We start from the raw sequence: 19530 nt of genomic DNA, 5'->3' as shown, positions 1-19530 counted from the left end.
TCAAGCCTGATGCTACCTGTACACCAAATGTAAATGTTTTTCTTATTCAGTTTTTAATTTAATACCAAACACAAACAAAAATCACATTCATGACCAGACACTGAAGTAAATAAACTTTATTCATGCCAAAGGGGGTAAATAATTGCCAAGTATATTGACAGTCAGAGTGCAGAAAAGACGTTAAATCACATTAAGAGAGACAGAGATAGAGTTACTCAGATACTCTCTGCATGACTTTTAGGGCAGTAGTGTAGTATATTAGGCAGTAGGTTATAGTCTTATAATTAAAATTAATTAGCATTTATTTGTTGACAATGATTTAATTATTGTGCTTTCATTTTATGTGACTCCTGTGAATATGTCCGGGTCTAAAACATCTGTGAATGCAGAAAAAGCATAAATATGAAGTAGGCCTATTGTATTGTGTATGTGTATTTTAAAACTTTAATAAAATGTTTCTGACAGTAAACTCTTTGTGGTGAAATACTGAAACAGCCTATCAGGACACCTCTGGAATTAATTATATAGCCTATAATACAAAAATAAACAAAAATAGCTATACAAATTCCGGACCGTGGATTTAATTCATTAGATAGTTCACTGGATCGATAGGCGGACCTTTCATAATGCAAAACTAGTTTAACATCGTAAAAACGTAGCATTATAGTCTGTGGTAAACTGCTATTTGCTGACTTTACTTTATTGTGCTTCTTGAACGTACCCTTCGCTTGCATAGCTGGGAAAATGGCGGACAAAACGCCAGGTGGGGCGCAGAAGGCCAGCTCAAAGGTAATTTCTTACATTTCCTCTGCACGTAAATGCATTAGGTTAAGCAGTATGTTCTGAGCTAATGAACAGATCGTAGGTTTCTGTTTGATTGGGTAGTATCATAACGTAGTTATAGCGATATATAGCTATAACATGAGAAATGGTCTCTGCTAATGACGCTGATGGCTAATGCTAGCTTGCTAACTTCATTTATATAGCTAGCTAGCTAACTACGTTGCATATATTCTTATAAATAAGATGAATCATTTCCATAATATGGACGGTTAATGTGTTAGTCATAATAACGACTGTAATGTATCCGTATGACTTTAAGTAATATTTAGATGCACTTTGTAGTTTCACTAGCGGTAGGCTAACTTGACCTGAATAGCTAGCTAGTTAGTTAGCTATAATGATGTTGCTGGCTAATCATCTAGATAGCTAACTAGCTAATATCTCTACATCGACCCACGCGGATTTCGTATTGAAGAAGAGCTATATGTTACAGAGCGTAATCCAAAGGTCTGTTTGGTTAAATAATAGGATGAATAAGATGATACGTTGCCAAATGTCGCCAAGACACGTGACATCGTAAACAGTGGCGTTTGCTAACGCTAGCTAGCAACATGGTTACCGTCCTGTCCAGTAACCACCCAGACCCTTTGTCGGGATTCTGTGATTCGCCTAGTCGGGAATTCGTAATTTAGGTTCACATGAAATATGCATTTGCCGAACACACTTAGCTACATTCTCAGCTAACATGAATAATCATTCGCCAGTACAGTACAACATTTAGTGTGTAGCGCTGGAATTCGTTTTGTTACAGTGAGAATTCGCTGGTTCCTAAGGAAAGAGATTGACATGTCATGTAGCATGTATTCTAATGTTTAGTATACTCTTGACTTGCATACTTTAAAGTGTGTAGTGGATTGATGCATTCTCTTCCCCAGGCTTTGTTGGAAAGTAAGTTGAAGGCCTTTAGTATTGGTAAAATGGCTGTGGCTAAAAGAACGCTGAGCAAAAAAGAACAAGATGAACTCAAGAAAAAGGTAGATGCATTAAAGAATGCAGTAATTATAGTAATTTTGTGTTTTTTTTGTAATCCTGTATGTATTACTGTACCAGCACTGAATATAAAGTGTGGCCTCTGATTCATTGAATGTGTTCTGCCAAACATTCAGGAGGATGAGAAAGCAGCTGCAGAGATCTACGAGGAATTCCTTGCTGCCTTTGAGGGAGGTGAAGGCAGAGTTAAGACCTTTGTCCGAGGTGGCATTGCCAATGCCACCAAAGGTAAATTCTATATGCAAACTTTTATGTTGAAGGCTAAGCAATAGCTAATGAACTGATTTTAAGATTTAAACTTAATGTGCATTACATCACAACTAGTAAAGGAATTCGGGAAAATGTGCTTGAAATGTGATGAGTACAGTTTTAGTTTGGGCAGTAATTGTGCTAAATGATAATACAGAAGGTCATTAAAATGTCTGAGAAAGAGATTACACTTCATTCCTGCCCATCCTTCTGCACGATCAAATCTGCAAAAAAAAAAAAGGTAAAACAGTGCTGTTCTTAAAACTGAAATGGCAACTTATGGTATTGATTTACACAAACTAATACAGGTATTCAGCAATTTTTACCATGCATATGTTATTTGTTCACATAAAACCCACTAACAACCTTTAGCTGGTGTTGTGTTGATTTATCCTACCTATTGAATGGTCCTAGCAAGGTTTACTGTTCATGCACATATCACCAATAAATCAGGTTTATGTTGTTGGATGTATAAATAATAATTAATATATACTTTGTAAAGCTTTTTCATAATTTAGTGATTAATTAATTTCAGCAGTTGTGAGGCTCATCACTGCGTAGTGTGGTATAGATTTGTGTACAGCATTCTCATGTATTTTTCCTTTGGACCTACAGAGGAAACCGCAGCCGATGAGAAGAAAGGAAAGCTTTACAAACCAAAATCAAAAATTCTGGAGGCAAAAAGTTTTTTACCCCTGGAAACTCCTCCACAGTTTCTTGCAATAGACAAACGCAACGTAAGTCTGCTTTTTCTGCTTTTTTGTAAATGTCTCTTGTTCTGTAAGATTACATTTTGTCTTTTGTTTGTCCCAAGGCAACAAAGAAAGGGGATAAAGAAAAGAAAAAAAGCAACCTTGAGCTTTTCAAAGAAGAGCTGAAACAGTGAGTCTTTTATTGCTTGTTTTTGTATGGGACAAAATGTAGCTCCTATGTGGATGAAACCATGAAGTGTGTGGTCCCCTGCCCTTTAGGATTCAGGAGGAGCGTGATGAACGTCACAGGATGAAGGGACGAGTCAGTAGATTTGAACCTCTTTCCAATATGGAAGGAAGACGATCTTGTAAGTGTATTTTAGTTATGGAATTTTCACAATGATGTAATGCTTTTTTTGGGTTAAAATATAAATGATGTCACAGAAATGGTGCACTGTCACATTCATTGTCTGCTTGGTTTAGGTTGGATTTAGGCATAGGTTATAAGTGGTTAAGATTATGACTGTTTAGGGATAGATTATGGCTGATTTAGGTTACGAGTAAATTGACTGGTTAAGGTTTTTGATAGATTATGACTGGTTACAGTTTGGTGTAGGTATAGGGATTGGTGATGTGGTGTACAGTGTGGCCTTTTTTGTGGTTATTTAAATGGAACGAGAAAGGATAATGTTTCTATGAGGCCGGTTGGCCAGTTAGGCCAAACCTACACGTCTTGGCCGATCCCACTACTTAACAGTCTGTGTTGCATCATGGAAACAAAATTTACACTGATTTTCTGCTTCTTTTAGCGGATGGTTCTTCACGAAGAAACCGTCCGTCCAGTGGTAATTTTGCTTTATATACTGAGTAATGCAATCCCTTGAGCATTTGTCTATGTGTGTAAGTCATCGTGGATAGATGATGATGATGATGATGGTGGTGGTGGTGATGTTGAAATTAAGTGGAGTGACTTTGTAAGATGATCGGGTTATGTTTTTGATTTTTCCAGTTTTGGATGACTCCGCTCCAGGCTCACATGATGTTGGTGACCCATCAACCACAAACCTTTACTTGGGAAATATAAATCCTCAGGTAATCCTCAGGTTGCCTCATTTTTAGTTAGTTATGACAAGAAGACTACAGTTGTGACAAATAAGATTCTACATAAATCCTGTGTGCCTGCCACATTTAACTGTAAACTGTTAATGTGAAATTCTAAAAGTAAAAGGTCCTAGTCATATGATCCAGGTCCTGCCATGGGGATCTGCTCTGCTGTTCTCCATTCTAGATGAACGAGGAGATGCTTTGTCAGGAGTTTGGCCGTTATGGTCCTCTGGCCAGCGTGAAGATCATGTGGCCCAGGACTGATGAGGAGAGAGCCAGAGAGAGGAACTGTGGCTTTGTCGCCTTCATGACAAGGAGAGATGCAGAGCGAGCACTCAAACACTTAAATGGTATGTTACGATTGAAAACTACAATTTGTGTTAGTTAAAGTCTAAACTGTGATGTACAGTAACATTTTGTGTTTTTTAAAACTTAGCAAGTTCACAAAAAAATTAAGTATGTGTGTTATTGAACAGCCAATTCTTTCCCTCGTTCATGTTATTTACACTCACCCTAGAAGCCTTTCAGCAACATTTAGCTACTTCAGATGTGTTCTTTTTCAGGGAAAGTAATCATGAACTTTGAAATGAAACTGGGATGGGGCAAAGGCGTGCCAATTCCACCTCACCCCATATACATTCCTCCTTCCATGATGGAGCACACACTCCCGCCTCCGCCCTCCGGCCTGCCCTTCAACGCTCAGCCCAAAGACAGGCTGAAGAACCCCAACGCTCCCATGCCCCCTCCTCCAAAGAGCAAAGAGGAGTTTGAGAAGGTAACTTGGCATGCATGAGGGAAAGAATAAGGCTTTTGATTACCTTTGTCAGGTTAGTTTTAAAAAAAATATATATATATAATTTTTTTTTTCTTCCCCCCCACCCCCCCCTTTTTTTTTTCTTCTTTTTTTTTTTTCTTTTTTTTTGGTATTTATTTTTGTTCAAGAACATTGGTTTCTCAAAACAGGGTCACGTTCCTCATAGGCTGCTCACCATAATTGACCAATTCTCGGGGGTAAAATATCTTGGTCTGTCTCTAAAAAATTAAGCAGATTTGAGATTAAGCTGCATAAATTTGGTTGATGGACCAGTTACCTTGAGACATCATCATCATCATGATCTTAAAACAGTGTTCCCTGGAACTAGGTACCTATTTGACTATTCCAGGTCTAAGGAATAGAGTCAGCTGGCTAACTTAATCCAGCTGTGAGTTGACCAACTAAGTCAGTTGGAGGGCTGTAAGGAACAGAGTTGGTAAGCTAACTATGCGGAACGGGACCCAGTTTGTTTTGTTGCCATGTTGGTTAACTGTAGATTAGAATAAATGCTATGCAGTGATACCGGTAAGTGTTTTAGAATAAAAGTCACTGTTTTTATATTCATAGGCCTTGATGTGATTCTTCAAAGAAAAATTTAAATGATGCCATTTTGCTTTTATTTTCTTTTTTTTAAATCGAATTTCCTTTGTTTATTTTTTGGTTAGAGAGGATTGTTGTGTTAAATGCTTTCAGCTCAATAGACAGCGTGGTTTAAACTGTATATTTTGAATTAAGTGTAGCCTTCAGTGCTTCTTTATTATAAGGAGTTAGTTGAGTTTTAAGTTCTAAAACTGACCACCATAGAACACGTTTATTGTTGTAGGAGTATGTTGCATATAGTATTATGCTTGTTTCTTTTTAACAATACTCACATATATTCTATGTTTATTATCTGATGTGACTTCATATCCAGACTCTGTCGCAAGCCATAGTCAAAGTGGTTATCCCAACAGAAAGGTACATGTTTTTCTTTTTTTCCAAATTCATATGAAATGTAGAGAACAACATCTCTATCGTTTACCTGATTGGGCATATGAATGCTACCAGTGATTGGTTTGGGTGAGCAACAGTTGAGTCCATGCATGAACACACACTTGAGTAATTACTAACCTAATACATTCTCCCAAACACATACACAAATGCGCGTTCATGCACAAGCTACTTCTCCGCATCATGTTCCTCTAAGACCCTGCTGTCTTGTGCTATACAGAGGCTAAATTGAGGAAAGTAAGCATTGTGAGGTCTTAAAAGTATTAAATAGCTTTGTAAAGACCTGGCAACATGTCTGTTTCCATACATTACTGTTCGCCACTGTCCTGTCTGCCCTCTATACGTTTAAATAGACTGTACTATGGCATGTCCTGCACTTTCACAGATTTTTTCCATTGGTTGGTTTGTCAGAAATTATGAGGCTAAAGTAGTTAGTAAGGCACCACTCTTCTAAACACTACACGTTTAAAGGTGCATACAGCACTACTGACACATGGATAACTTCCTCTGGCTATTGCTCACTCCAACTGCCGTCGTGGCATTAGTCAAAAATCAGCACCCAATCCCTGTAGTCTCAGTGACCTTTGACATTGGCCTTGGTGAGCAGCACAAGTTGAACTGTCTGCAGCAGCGAGGGACCAGAAAAGCGTCACAGGACGGATTGGGGAAAGTATACAGAATGATTGCCTGACGTTGGTATGATCGGCTCCAATACATGTGATTTGTGTACCAATTCATATTGACCCCCACAAAAGATATCTTGCTGTTTTATTGGCCACTTTGGGGGCCAATCCAAGAACTCCATTATTGTCCCTAACCCCTAAGTGACCGTGCTATTATGGTTTCACTTCTTACACCATCCACACGTTTTCCATTGTCAGAAAAGCTTTAAGAAATGTCATTTGGCCATATAACTAAGTAGTGACTTTTAGCAGAAGGTGACGTTACATGTTCAGTAAGGGAGCAATACTATGGCTGTGAATACATCAAAGCATTTTTAATTTTGTTCATTGTTAGTGTATGTGTGCTGTTACACCACCAGTGAGTTTTAAATCTTACAAGTTTGTGTACATTGCTCTTAGTACTTTGTGCACAATGCTGCTGAGTTGAGATTGTAAGTCTTAAGTGTGTGCCAGGGACAGTAAGCTGGCGTAGTCTACCAGAGCTCATGCAGTAGGCTTAGGAGAGTTGGTGGTTTGGCTGTCAGAGATGCTTCTGAATCTGTTTCGCTTTAACTGTGTTTTTCTTATAGGAATTTACTCTCTCTCATCCACCGAATGATCGAGTTTGTGGTGCGTGAGGGACCCATGTTTGAAGCCATGATCATGAACAGAGAAATCAACAATCCCCTATACAGGCAAGTTGGACTTTTTCACATCTACAAATGTTTGTACTCTGAGGCTGTAGAGCCTATGGTGGCTTTTTGTAGTAAACTATGACTGCTATCCCATTAAATAACATTCTGCTGCATTTAATTATACATGCACATTTCTGCACATAAATAAGATAAGTTTGTTCTGGATTTAACAGGTTTTTATTTGAAAATCAAAGCCCAGCTCATGTGTATTACCGATGGAAACTATATTCCATACTGCAGGTGGGTCACACCCAGCTTTGGCACAGATTTGTAATGTAAAATTTTAGGGGGTCAGGAGATTTAAACTCCTGTGAAATACGATCCACAGGGAGATTCTCCAACCAAATGGAGAACTGAAGACTTCAGGTTATTTAAGAATGGATCTCTATGGCGACCCCCTCCACTGAACCCTTATCTGCATGGCACTCCCGACGATGAGGAGGGTGACGATGATGACGAAGAGGAAACCAGCAAGAAAGGATCGCTTAAAGACGAGTATGTGGCTTAACGAGATGCCACTCATGAATGATTGATGAATTTCTACAGGATGGTTTCCTGTCACCCTCCATTTGTAGCTGTAATTGATTTATAAGCCAAGGTTTATATTGGATATAATGGTTGACCAAAAAGCAGCTTTAGAATGCTATGGCCTATACTAAAGTTCAAAGTTTATTTGTCACATACATAGTCATACACAGTATAACTGGCAGTGAAATGCTTTTTGTAACTGCTCTGTCCGTGGCTGGGGAGGGATGCAAGGAAGGGATAGTATCCTATCTCCTAAGCTTTATATTAGATGTACCTTGGCCTTGAGGAGTTTATTAAAATCTTAAAAGATGCTGTTTATCAATCCTACTTATTGATTAACCCTATGTTGCACAGCTGTAGCGTTTCCCCTGCTCTAAACACACTCATTTTAAATTCATGAAGGTCTCGTTAATTACCTTGTTAGCTGAGTCAAGTGTGTTGGAGCGGGGAGAACACAGTACAGACAGGAGGACCAGGACTTGGGAGTAGAAACAGGGTGAGGTCAACCCTCTGTTCTCCCCCATGCAGCGAGAGAGACAAACTGGAGGAGATGCTCCGTGGTCTTACGCCGAAGAGGAGTGACATTGCCGAAGCCATGCTCTTCTGCCTTACCCACGCTGACGCAGCCGAGGAGGTCGTGGACTGCGTCACTGAGTCACTGTCTATCCTCAAAACCCCCCTCCCAAAAAAGGTCAATTTACACTTCACTGCTGGTCTGAGAGAACCATTTATGCATGTTACAGTTAAACTCTCAAACACTGAAGGGTGAATCTGTCTTCTCTTTCTAACTAGGTTAATCTTGCACTAAGCTTACATTGTACATGTATGAAGTGTGTCAAGTAAACAAATGGGAAGTCTTTATATTGGAAAGCTTACTTAAACATTATTATCAGAAAACTGATGATCCTCCCAAATACATTGAATTCCTGACTTCTCACCTGTGTTCAAGTTTGAACATCTTGGATAACTATCAACAGAAAGCTATCTAGTGAGCAAACTCATTATCCAGATATACAGTAAATTTTCTGTATACGGCATGGGTCTTTTTAAAGTCATACGCATGGCTGTGCTGGCAAACTCAAACATCAAATATGTTTGTACATGTTGAGAATATATGGTAGTGGTTGTCTTGGAATAACATTCTATGCAGATCTAAAGCAGATTTTAGAGATCACACAAATGATGTTATGTCGTCAGATCAAGACTGCACCTTGAATAACGAGTAAATTCTGTATGTTTTAAAACTGGCATTACATCAGCCTACAATGATATTACCTACAGGAAAGACTTAAGGTAGTCAGTGCTAGGATAAAATGTTTTGCAATTAAGTATATGCAGTTTTTCATCATCTACGGAGATGCCTATTAGTGTAGTTTCATTTTTCTCCTGATAGAAAACATAAAAATGTTCAATTTTGTAAGCACCATTGAATGAGTCTTGTGTTGCCAGGACTTCAAATTATGTGCATCAGAATCCTCATCAGTAGGTTTATATATGAACCATTGTATTTCTCTTATTCTCCCTCCTCGTGCCAGCTCTCTTTGAGTAGCATTGCTGGCTGTGAGCCTGGTGACAGGCTGTCGATCAAGTGTGCTTATTACGATATTAGGACCATGCCTAGGCTGTTCTCATCCAGGAATGATGAGCCTGTTTGGTTGTAACATATTTCTGTTCTTTTTGCTGAACGTTTGTTGAATGTTATAACTAGCATTATTAAATTATAAAAATATATGTAATGGCATACTATGAAGTATGAAGAGTATTTTTTTTAATATGTTCCTTCTGCCTGTAAAGGTTTTGGGACATAAACAAAGCAATGGAAAGCCAAAACGCCTTTTCCTGAGAATTTGTCGTCATATTTTTTTTTTCCCATCAGTACGGGAACCAAATATTGTCTTAGTGTCACTTGTTTTTTGTTTTGCTGAAATTAGTTTTTCTCCTTTCTACCAGATTGCAAGGTTGTATTTGGTGTCAGATGTGTTGTATAACTCCTCGGCAAAAGTGGCTAATGCGTCCTACTATAGAAAATTGTAAGTGCATTTCTCTTTTGCCTTTCACTTCTGAACAACTCTGCGTAAATTCATGAATGCATATCTAAAAACACATTTCCTCTTTAACAGCTTCGAAACGAAACTCTGCCAGATATTCTCAGACCTCAACGCCACCTTCAAGACGATACAGGGTCATTTACAGTCGGAGCATTTTAAGGTATGGCTTCCCTTTTGCTGAGCTGCAGTTTTGTGTTTGAGTTGTCCAATGGCTACTCTCCCATTGCTGCTTACGTGCAATGAAGACGATATGCGAGTTAAGCACTTAAGAATTGAACTTCAAGAAAGGGGGAAGTAACAACGATTTGATTACTGGGAACAATTGGGGGTTGTGTAAAGTGCCGTCTGATATTTTGTTAACATCAAGAGGAAAATGCCAAAAGGTCAGAAGCTGATGGACTTTGCCTTGGTCTCCACAGCAAAGAGTGATGTCTTGTTTCCGGGCATGGGAGGAGTGGGCGGTATATCCCGATCCTTTCCTCATCAAGCTCCAAAACATCTTCCTGGGTCTAGTCAGTCTGGACTCAGACAAGGAGGTGGAGGTGCCTGAGGTGAGGCTGGTTTCAGAACACCATGCTATGTGCAAATTATGGTAACTGACTATGTTAATTTTCATTTCTGTTTATTCCTATAAATTAAATGAAGGCTGGAGGAATTAACATGCTACATTTAATGTTCTGCCCATGTTAAAATTCTGTGAATAAATGTATGTGTTAAATTAGGTTAGTTTTAATCAGGTTTTTGTTCATTTTAATTTTGGTTGTTTCCAAGTTTTTTTTTTTGTTTGTTTTTTTTTTGTTTGTTTTTTTTACCTTCTTAATAGAAAATGGCACTTTTGTCAGGGTCAACAAATATACCCGTCATAAATGCTGTATCAACAGTAAACTTTCAAAGAGCCATGCTGATAATGTGCTCTATTTTACATACATAGCAAGTTGAGCAGGTGGAAGACATAGATGGTGCCCCAATTGTGGAAGAGGAGTTAGACGGTGCTCCTTTGGAAGATGTTGATGGCACTCCACTAGATGGCGCTCCACTAGACGGTGCTCCAATGGATGACCTGGATGGAGTCCCTATAAAGGGATCTGAAGAGGAGCTGGATGGCATTCCCTGTGAGTAATGCATCCCGGCATGATTAAAATTAACCTGTCAAACTTCTGGTTAGCCATCTATAAACTACTTATCTGACATCAGAATTCTTCTTGCGACATATTTCAAGCTAAACTGTTTTGTTTGGATTTTTTTCGTGTTTGAGTTGATTGAGTCTAGGCTTTAAAATGTATCACAGGTACACCAAGACATAAGCCCTGTTAGAAATACATTTGTTGTGTTCATATAACTTGAAATAATGTATTAACATGCAATACCAAGAATGGAATGCCCCAACAGTCTCTGGTAGCCTGTAGAATCCGGTCATGGAATTTTACATCATTGCGACTTGTTTGTTTAGTGGATGGGCCAAAACCAGGCTTTAAGATGGCTCCGTCAAAATGGGAGGAAGTGGATGGATCAGCTCTTGAAGCTCAAGGTATGTTTATGTTTACATTTGCAAATATAAAATATTATCTAGAGGGACCTTTAGGAATGCTTTTGTTCTGTGAGGGTGGTTGTCACATTATGTGCTTAAGATTGCCTGCATTTTTTAAATTTCTTTACTTTTCCCCCTTTTTTCTCTTTATTTTGGGAGAAAGGACTTGTCCTAAATACTGACCTTGTTCTCCTTGTTTTCTAGCTGTAACGACATCGAAATGGGAAATCTTTGATGCACCAGAAGATTCAGAAAAAAGTAACGAGAGGTAATAGCTAGCAAATTTTTACTATCTAATTTGAGAGGAGTGTTTTTTGGTTTGATTTTGATAGTTTGTGCATGTGATGGCAATTCTTCTTTTAAATATATTCACCACATAATTATTTGGTGTTCTTGCTTATGACACTTAATGACCTAAATAATTAATGTAATAGGAAAACTCATGAAACTGATGTGAAAGAGACTCCTTTGAAGAGTTCTTATTCAGCAGAACAGCAGTCTTACTCCCAGCCTATCAAAGAAGAATACCATGACTTGAAATTGGCCAAGCTCTCAGAGATGAGTGAAGAGAAGCGTGCTAAACTCAGAGAAATCGAGGTACGCTTCCATAGGTCCATACTAAACTGGTCCATGTTCCAGAATACTACTCTGGATTTCCATATTCATCTTCTTTTTGTTGTAGCTCAAAGTAATGAAGTTTCAAGATGAGCTTGAGTCTGGGAAACGGCCCAAAAGATCTGGACAGAGTATTCAAGAACAAGTGGAGCTCTACAGGGATAAGTTATTGCAGAGGGTTAGTAACATTTTGAGGGCAGTTTTTAATTCTGTGTGTGAAATGTTCAGATTATCTTACTCCATGGGGTAGTGTAGAACAGGGTGTAACTGTGTCGTCCTTTGTTTTTCAGGAAAAGGAAAAAGAGGTCGAGAAAGATAAGGACAAGGAAAAGGAGAAAAAAGACAAAGACAAGTCTGACGTGACTCACAAAGAGAAGGAAAAAGAAGATTCCTCATCGAATAGAAAAGAAAAGCAAGTTAACTCTGCTGTGCATCATGGTTTTCTTGGATAGCAGTTTACCTGCATGTGTGGTGGATTTGAGCTTTTTAGCTGAGTGGGTTCTGTGGTAAAAAGCTGGCATGGAGATAAATCATCCACCCATCCACAACATCTGACTTTGAGCAAAATAGATGAATGTGTAGTTCTTAAAATCAGCACTAGTTCAAAGCTGCACCCATGCATCCAAATTAAGACCATATGATGAGGTCCCAGTACATATGCACCTAACGCTAACACATTCAACCGATGATCAAATATAATACTAAACTGCCATAGTAAACCTTAACTTTTGACAAACTAAAATGTATTTCTCAGAGCACTTGAGACAGCTTGTTCCATCACAAGACTCCCATTTTATAGCCATCAGGCTTTTTTTTTTGGGTCACAGATAAAAGAACAATAATTTTATGATTCTCATTCAGAAGGCGGTTAATGAATGTTTATTGCCAAACTAACTTGATTGTGAATCAGAAATGTCAAATTTCTTTGCTGGAAATAATAGTGGACAGGCATTGCATTCCTCTTCTAGTGACATTTGAAAATTTTCCAAGCTTTATACCTCTACTGGACAACAGACTTTATTTCTGAATCTTCATCTTTATAATTATGCATTGTATGGCGCTGTGCTGTGTTCTGACCTTGACATTTACACTCTGGTTCAACAGGAAACGCAGACATAGCCCCTCCCCCAGTCCCACCCGCAGTAGCAGCAGCCGCCGGGGCAGATCACCATCACCCCGCTCGGAACGCTCAGACAGGTCGTACAACAAGGACAGCTCGCGCTCCTCCTACAAAGACTCGCCACGAGACAGTAGTAGGAAATCCTCAAAAAGGTGAGCAAATGGCATTTCTACAGCTGTTTTCAAAAGGTTACCTATCTGACCCATAGCTTATTGCTAGAGGATGGCCAGTGAGGTAGCATGTGATAATGGGATAAGATGGATCTCTGGTATTATGTTAATATTCTTCGGGTAGATCAATTTGTCAAATCATGGGTGTTCCCATTATTTAGTATGTCATTTAACTTCTTTGGCAGCTGAAGTATTAAGATGAGTCTGGGAAATGGCTCAAAAGATCAGGACAGAGATTCTGAAGTATTTTACAGAACAGTCATTGGTGGATATCCAATGGACATGTTGACAGAAAAGTGTTCAGACAGTATATTTGGTAGAACTTTGCCTTCTCCTGCAAGGTTTCTAATGTGGAATGTGCCATTAATTCATTTAACTGTCTGCACGTCCTCTGGCATTTTGTATTTGTTGCATGCTTTTGGGTGTTAACCTTTTATTTTCTTTCTTTCTCTGCAGGTCCCCCTCTCCACCTGTCACGCCCAAACGGTCACGCAGGTCTAGATCAAGAACACCCAAGAAATCATCCAAAAAATCAAGATCCCGCTCCCGATCGCCACATCGTTCTCACAAGAAATCCAAAAAGAGCAAGCACTGAAAAACAACTGCTGCAACAGCTTACATCTCTTTTCTGTGCCTGAATTTGGTCCTGTAAATCCACAAGGGAAGCATTTCCTGTTTTGCCACAGTCTCCCAAAGTCACTCATATTTGCACGCATACAGTGTCCACCAGGGTCTTCGCTGGGGTCTTTTATATTGTTAAATAAGGGGCTTCCTCTGACGTCTTAACTTCCCCATCGCAAAATAAGAGGTGACGTCTTAGAACTATGGTATTTTTGGTCATGGTTTTTAGATTCCTTGAAATTGACCTAAATTAAAATAGTGTGTATGTTTCAGTTGTATAGCTGTTTGATTTTCAATAAAGACACAATTTATGTGATTTTATTCTGACACGTCATCGTGTATTTTGCACATCAAAGTAAACTGATCTTTTGGCTTTTTTCCCCCATAAATTCACAGATATGACGTGTGTGTGTGCGTGCATGCGCTTATGGTCCTCAGCCTTTTTATTACTTTTTCATTACTGTTTCTAAAATAGTACTGGTGTTTCTCTTTGATATTTCAAGGAGCAAAGCTTGCTTGATTAGGATAGATATTTACAGAGGTCATAGAAGATTATGTAGGTAAGTTCAAAATTTATTACTGGTGTAGAAGATAAAACCTGAAAAAAAATTATAGCGTTCACAAATTGGGAAGGTGGGCACACATTTAAAAATCTTTACAATTAATTTCATATAGAATTTTAAATTTTTTATTCTACTGGACTAGTTGGACAATGCCATAACAATAATATTATATATTAATATATTATTTTCTACGACGTCGATTACCAATGTTTACAACAAACGGGCGGGAGGCAGTATAAGTGACGAACTAAGAAATCGCGCGAGTTCACGCGATATTCGCTAGCTGCATAGCTACTTCACAAACAAGGAAGAGGAACGTTTTTGTCGATGTTTGTTTGAAGACAGTATAGACATGCATGTGATAAAGTCCTACGCAGTTTTGCTGAGCTTTATATATGTATTTTATAGTTGCTCGACGTCAGCCGATGTATTTGATGGGGTTTTGGGCAACACAGCTTCTTGTCACAAAACATGCCAGATGACTTACAGTCTGCACACCTATCCTCGGGTGAGTACCTAGTTGTTAACGTTAGGTAGCCAACATAACTAGGTTAGCTTCTGTATAAACGGAGTATGCTACCAAATCTAAAACTTCACGAGTACGTATAAGCTGGCTAATGGTATTTCAGAAATTAGCAAGGGGGTGATGTAATTCAAAACTTAAGCAATTAAAGACTGCAGGATGGTTTGTAAGCGGACTTAGCTAACCTAGCTATCTTAGGTTAAGATGCTGTTAGATTGCTGGGTAGCTCAAGTAGCTATCGTTAGCAATGTAGCTAGAATTAATGATGTAGCCTCCATAGATAAAGGTTTTTTTGCACGTTGTCGATGAACACCAGCAGTTTCTGCAGCAGAAGTAGCTCGCAAAGTACATGACTATCCTATGGTCATGAGTTTGATTTGTAGTAAGTGAACTAATTAGCTAGGTATGAAGATACGTAGCTAATATCGCTTGATTAGCAATGTTTGTTTTTGATAGGAAGAGGAGTTGTATGCTTGTCAGAGGGGATGCAGGCTGTTCTCCATTTGTCAGTTTGTTGGCGACACTGAAAATCTAAATCAAACCAAGTCTGAATGCTACTCTGGTACGTTGAAAACATAACGTTCATCGATACACATAGTTAAGTTACGTTATATTTATGACACTATTTTAGTTGATCTTAAAGCTATAATCGATGTTGCTATTCCATAACTTTGGGTGGTGCTGAGTCTGCGATGTCTCCTGTTTTATGTAACCGTAGCTTGTCATGAGGCTTATAATCAAGCAGACGAACAGTATGCTTGCAGTTTGGGATGTCAAAGTCAACTTCCATTCGCGGAGCAAAGACAGGAGAAGGTAATGAAAGAAATGAGGCTTGGTGTACTCACTAATACTTTGCCTGGTTTATGCATACTAACAGGTCTACTTTCATTGAATATAATATTTAAAGGTTTTTGCTTTGTTATTTACTTTTATTGTCTTAAGTTGTTGGCCATGATGCCAAGAATTCATCTCCTCTACCCACTTACCTTGGTGAGAGGATTTTGGGATGATGTCATGAGCCAAGCTCATAGCTTCATCACCTCTTCCTGGACATTTTATCTTCAAGCAGATGATGGAAAAGTTGTAGTTTTCCAGGTAAAATATAATAAGATTGGATCTTCTTTCTATTTACACTTAGACAGCAACAAGTAGTACTTTTGAAAAATGTTAGTCAAGTATGCTTGCCAGTGGTGTTAAAATCAGATGTGTCATGGTCTTGCAGACAGCTCCACAAGTCCAGTTTGTCCCTGAGTATGAACTTCAGAGAGAGGAGCTCAAGGAAGAGCCACAGAGATTATGTAAGCATAACCATATGCCTGCATGTATATTCCTTATAGTTTTAAGAAAACACTTTATTTAATCCGTTTCCTTTAAAGCATACTATTTAGTTGAGCAACCATTCAAAATAAATTAATTTGTGAGAAGTAAAATTAGCATCCCAGATCTTCACCTTGAAATTGAATGCCTTAATCTTGAAGTTAAACAGTATATCTGAACACTGTTATAGAAGCCAAGGTTTCTAAATGTCCATTTTTTCAATTATGTTGTTCATATGATCACATTGCAGATTATTAATTTCATTTGTTATTTTGCCATTTACACTCAAATAGCATATTTAGTCATTTTTACTATTACAGATCATGAGATAAGTGACCCAGTTTACAAAGACTACGACAGGAGCTACATCCAAGAGAGAGTCATGTCCATGGATCAGAGCAACTCTGATGATGACTACAACTTTTTTAATTGCCTCTCAAGGTTGGATACAATAGAACTTACTATTTCATGTTCAGTTGTTAACATCAAACATAATCAAATGCATGGAGGTTCAAGACAGCAATGTGGAATTTATTTTGTACCTACCTCAAATCTGAAACATTTACTTTACATTTACATCAACACATTTACATGAGCAATCCTGTTGATCTTGTCTAAGATTTGCTTTAGATAATGACTTTCTGACAGTTACACTCCCATGTTGCCTGTTTATCTCCTGTTCTGTGCAGTTGTGTGTGTGTGTGTGTGTGTGTGTGTGTGTGTGTGTGTGTGTGTGTGTGTGTGTGTGTGTGTACATATATACATACATACTCACACTCTCTCTCTAATGGTCTGTCTGACTTTCAGAAACCCTTGGCTGCCCGGGTGGATCCTCACCACCACTCTGGTGCTGTCAGTTCTGGTGCTGATCTGGATTTGCTGTGCTACAGTAGCCACTGCTGTGGATCAGTATGTCCCTGCTGAGGTAAATGATCTCCTTCCCCATGTTTTTAACCCCTTAACCTGCAGCTTTAAAGGAAGTTATTTCTGTCTGTTAATTGACCTGTCTCTTTTAATTAATGCTTAAAGTTTTACTGCCATCATTTGACATAGGAACAGGTTTGAACAAACCTAAAGGTTAATATTTTGTTAGACAATGACATTTTGAGCCAGCCTGTAAATACATACATATGCTTAACACTTCAGTCACATTTTTGATACCATGAAATAAATGTTTCCAGTATCAAAAAATAAGCCAATATCCATATTTCATTCTGAATGTTTGAAGGTTCTTTCTCAGTAATGATGGCCACAAGCTCAGAAAAGATAATGGTCATGGTCGGGAAATATGACTGTAGTATTGTTTCCTTTTGAAACACTAAATGTGTTGGGGGTTTTTTTGTTTTTGTTTTTTTTAACCCATTAAAACATTAGAATTAAAACCAGTGGGTTCAGCCCACATTTGAACGTAACCAAACCCACATCGGGACTGTACTGGGCCAGTGCAAATTCAAGGGCTGAACCCATATGGACTAGCTGCAGGAATGCAGCAGTCTCCAGGCATTTATAAGCATTTTATGTTTTCAATTATTTAGCTAGCTTTTATTTTCCTTTTTTTAAGGAGAGATGATAATTCTAAAGTCACTATAGAGATGGCAAATGTATATCCAATTAAATCTAACCAGTATTGCAAAAATATCTGCATTACACAACTTCAAAATAGGGTCACATTTAAATTGTACATAGAAACAAATTTTCATGGTATATATTTTAAATTATGCATTATCTGTACAGAAACTGAGCATATATGGAGACTCGGAATACATGAAGGATCAGAAACTGACCCCTTACCCGCAATCCACCCTTGTAATCATCAGCTCGGGTGGGAAAGATGATGAGGCTGGACCGCTTCCATCGAAGGTCAAGCTCGACCAGTCTACTATTTGAGGGCTCCACAAAATAAGAATTCATAAAATACATCAAAATAAACTAATGGCAACTTCACTAAAAGGTTCTACTCCTAGTTGTTCTGTCTTCTCAGTGTTTTATTATTTCTTCAGTTCTATTTTCTATTGTTCTGTGTTATATTTTTAGAATCAGGTTGCAGAGACATATTTTGTGTGTATATTTGGGTTTTGGCAAATATTAGAATAACAGTATAATAATCAGTTTAGGATTTGCGGTTGTGTTCATGATGTTTCTGGTTCAGCTGGGGCAGTGGAATGATTATTTTATTTTGAGTATTTTTAGTGATCACTAATAAGTTGTGGGATGAGGTTCAAACTTTGTGTAACAGTAAAACTGAACTCCTAATGTTATATATGCTGTGGTCACCCTTTATATGCATAGTGGATGATGGGTAGTTATGCTAATTTGGACCCTCATAATCTTAAAATTGCAGGAAAGCAATTTAAGTACAGTTTTAGGTACTGTAAACTTTTTGTAAGGTTTTGGTTGTCTTTTGTCCTGTTGGAATGGTTCTTGAATAAACTTCAACCAAAATGGTTTGCCTGTACTTTTTTTTTTTTTTTTTTTTCCCCCCTTCTACCCAGAATGATGATGTGCTAATCTAATACAGTTTCAACAGTGAGCTATTTGGAACAGATGAAGGCAACCTGATATTTGCATGGGCATCATAAAGCTGGCTTCAAAGAAAGTGCAGTCAAAGTTCTGAAGTTCTGTAATGTAGAAATGATCTTGTACCACAAGCAGCAGTATTATCCTCACTCAGACCACAGATTAAAAAGAAAGCAGAAAATGAGCCACTAACCACAGCAGGTTACAGAAAAAATTTACCATGACACATGTATAGGTGAGTTTCTTTAAAGATTGATAGGTGGTTGCTAAGATTAATGAGTTACTTGTTAAACAAATGTTTACATGCATTTTATTGGTTAATAGTAATTGTATGTAGACATGGCACCAACATGTTTCAGTCAACAAACAATAGCAAGGCATCTATTAGATCTGGTCTCAGATCTCAGTTAAAAGTAAGACTTCCATGTCTGTTCTTTTATGGTACTGTTAACTCAGTAATGGAAAAATATGGAAGCAGCATTAGCCTTTGTTAGAAAAAAGACAACTAGGCAAGCCCAGTTTTAACCACAATGCCAGCCTGTGCATAATACTTTCCAGCTTCTAACTTTTAACTATATCTCTTAGTTTGTTAGTCATAAGTAGCAAAAGTCCTTTTTTTTCTCCACACTGATTGGAAAAGTGGAAAACTCTATTAATTACAAAGTAAGTCATTAACATTCAACTAGTCACAAACTCTTCACAGTACAAGCTAGTATATTAAAATAAACTATCTCCAACAAAGCTAATAACTAACAAATCACTGCATGAAATCCACCTATGTAATTGGGAGAATAATGATCCCTTTTCCAGACACAATGTGTTTATTTCCATTTGCCTATCTCAATGCTTAGCATGTCCTGCTCACTTTGCTACAATATACTGCTCAATGTTTGTGCACATCTGAAATAAACACCCATTCCAAAATCATGAACATTAATATG

General features: G+C 38.1%; 2 protein-coding genes across 5 annotated transcripts; both read left to right on the top strand.

Annotated features, from left to right (window-relative positions):
* Positions 1 to 671: 671 nt before the first annotated feature.
* u2surp (U2 snRNP-associated SURP domain containing) lies at positions 672 to 13985 on the top strand. Of its 4 annotated transcripts, XM_027008571.3 has the most exons (26): positions 672 to 789; positions 1719 to 1817; positions 1950 to 2061; positions 2698 to 2819; positions 2897 to 2964; positions 3054 to 3142; positions 3584 to 3619; positions 3784 to 3866; positions 4063 to 4228; positions 4442 to 4653; positions 5606 to 5649; positions 6935 to 7039; positions 7213 to 7279; positions 7368 to 7534; positions 8096 to 8258; positions 9518 to 9597; positions 9688 to 9775; positions 10035 to 10166; positions 10547 to 10727; positions 11066 to 11143; positions 11348 to 11411; positions 11578 to 11740; positions 11826 to 11936; positions 12049 to 12170; positions 12863 to 13030; positions 13505 to 13985. In XM_027008571.3, exons 1-26 carry the CDS (start codon positions 745 to 747, stop codon positions 13641 to 13643), a joined length of 2904 nt encoding a protein of 967 aa, XP_026864372.1. In that variant the 5' UTR covers positions 672 to 744; the 3' UTR covers positions 13644 to 13985. The 4 variants fall into 4 exon arrangements, with proteins under 4 accessions (XP_026864372.1, XP_026864373.1, XP_026864374.1 ...); XM_027008572.3 differs by lacking the exon at positions 3584 to 3619; XM_081700066.1 differs by lacking the exons at positions 672 to 789; positions 1719 to 1817; positions 1950 to 2061; ... (5 more) ...; positions 4063 to 4228; positions 4442 to 4653 and adding an exon at positions 4690 to 4705.
* A 522-nt stretch (positions 13986 to 14507) lies between these two features.
* tmem59 (transmembrane protein 59) lies at positions 14508 to 18517 on the top strand. Its single transcript, XM_027008529.3, has 8 exons — positions 14508 to 14740; positions 15212 to 15317; positions 15474 to 15568; positions 15698 to 15850; positions 15978 to 16053; positions 16393 to 16513; positions 16880 to 16997; positions 17807 to 18517. The coding sequence occupies exons 1-8, from the start codon at positions 14585 to 14587 to the stop codon at positions 17957 to 17959; spliced, it is 978 nt and encodes a 325-aa protein (XP_026864330.2). The 5' UTR covers positions 14508 to 14584; the 3' UTR covers positions 17960 to 18517.
* Positions 18518 to 19530: the final 1013 nt, after the last annotated feature.

This window comes from Electrophorus electricus, chromosome 17, assembly GCF_041902795.1.
Source record: "Electrophorus electricus isolate QZ-2024a chromosome 17, ASM4190279v1, whole genome shotgun sequence".
In the NCBI taxonomy this organism is placed as follows: Eukaryota; Metazoa; Chordata; class Actinopteri; order Gymnotiformes; family Gymnotidae; genus Electrophorus; species Electrophorus electricus.
The sequence above is the reverse complement of the archived record's forward strand: the minus strand, read 5'-3'. Positions and strand labels throughout refer to the sequence as shown.

What these genes read in the sequence shown, in the direction of transcription:
- u2surp (XM_027008571.3), top strand. Translation starts at nt 745, where the DNA reads ATGGCGGACAAAACGCCAGGTGGGGCGCAGAAGGCCAGCTCAAAG. An exon ending in AAGAAACCGTCCGTCCAGTG is followed by an intron (nt 3,620 to 3,783) that starts GTAATTTTGCTT and finishes TGATTTTTCCAG; the next exon opens with TTTTGGATGACTCCGCTCCA. An exon ending in TCATCGAATAGAAAAGAAAA is followed by an intron (nt 12,171 to 12,862) that starts GCAAGTTAACTC and finishes CTGGTTCAACAG; the next exon opens with GAAACGCAGACATAGCCCCT.
- tmem59 (XM_027008529.3), top strand. Translation starts at nt 14,585, where the DNA reads ATGCATGTGATAAAGTCCTACGCAGTTTTGCTGAGCTTTATATATGTA. An exon ending in CGGAGCAAAGACAGGAGAAG is followed by an intron (nt 15,569 to 15,697) that starts GTAATGAAAGAA and finishes TATTGTCTTAAG; the next exon opens with TTGTTGGCCATGATGCCAAG. An exon ending in GAAAAGTTGTAGTTTTCCAG is followed by an intron (nt 15,851 to 15,977) that starts GTAAAATATAAT and finishes ATGGTCTTGCAG; the next exon opens with ACAGCTCCACAAGTCCAGTT.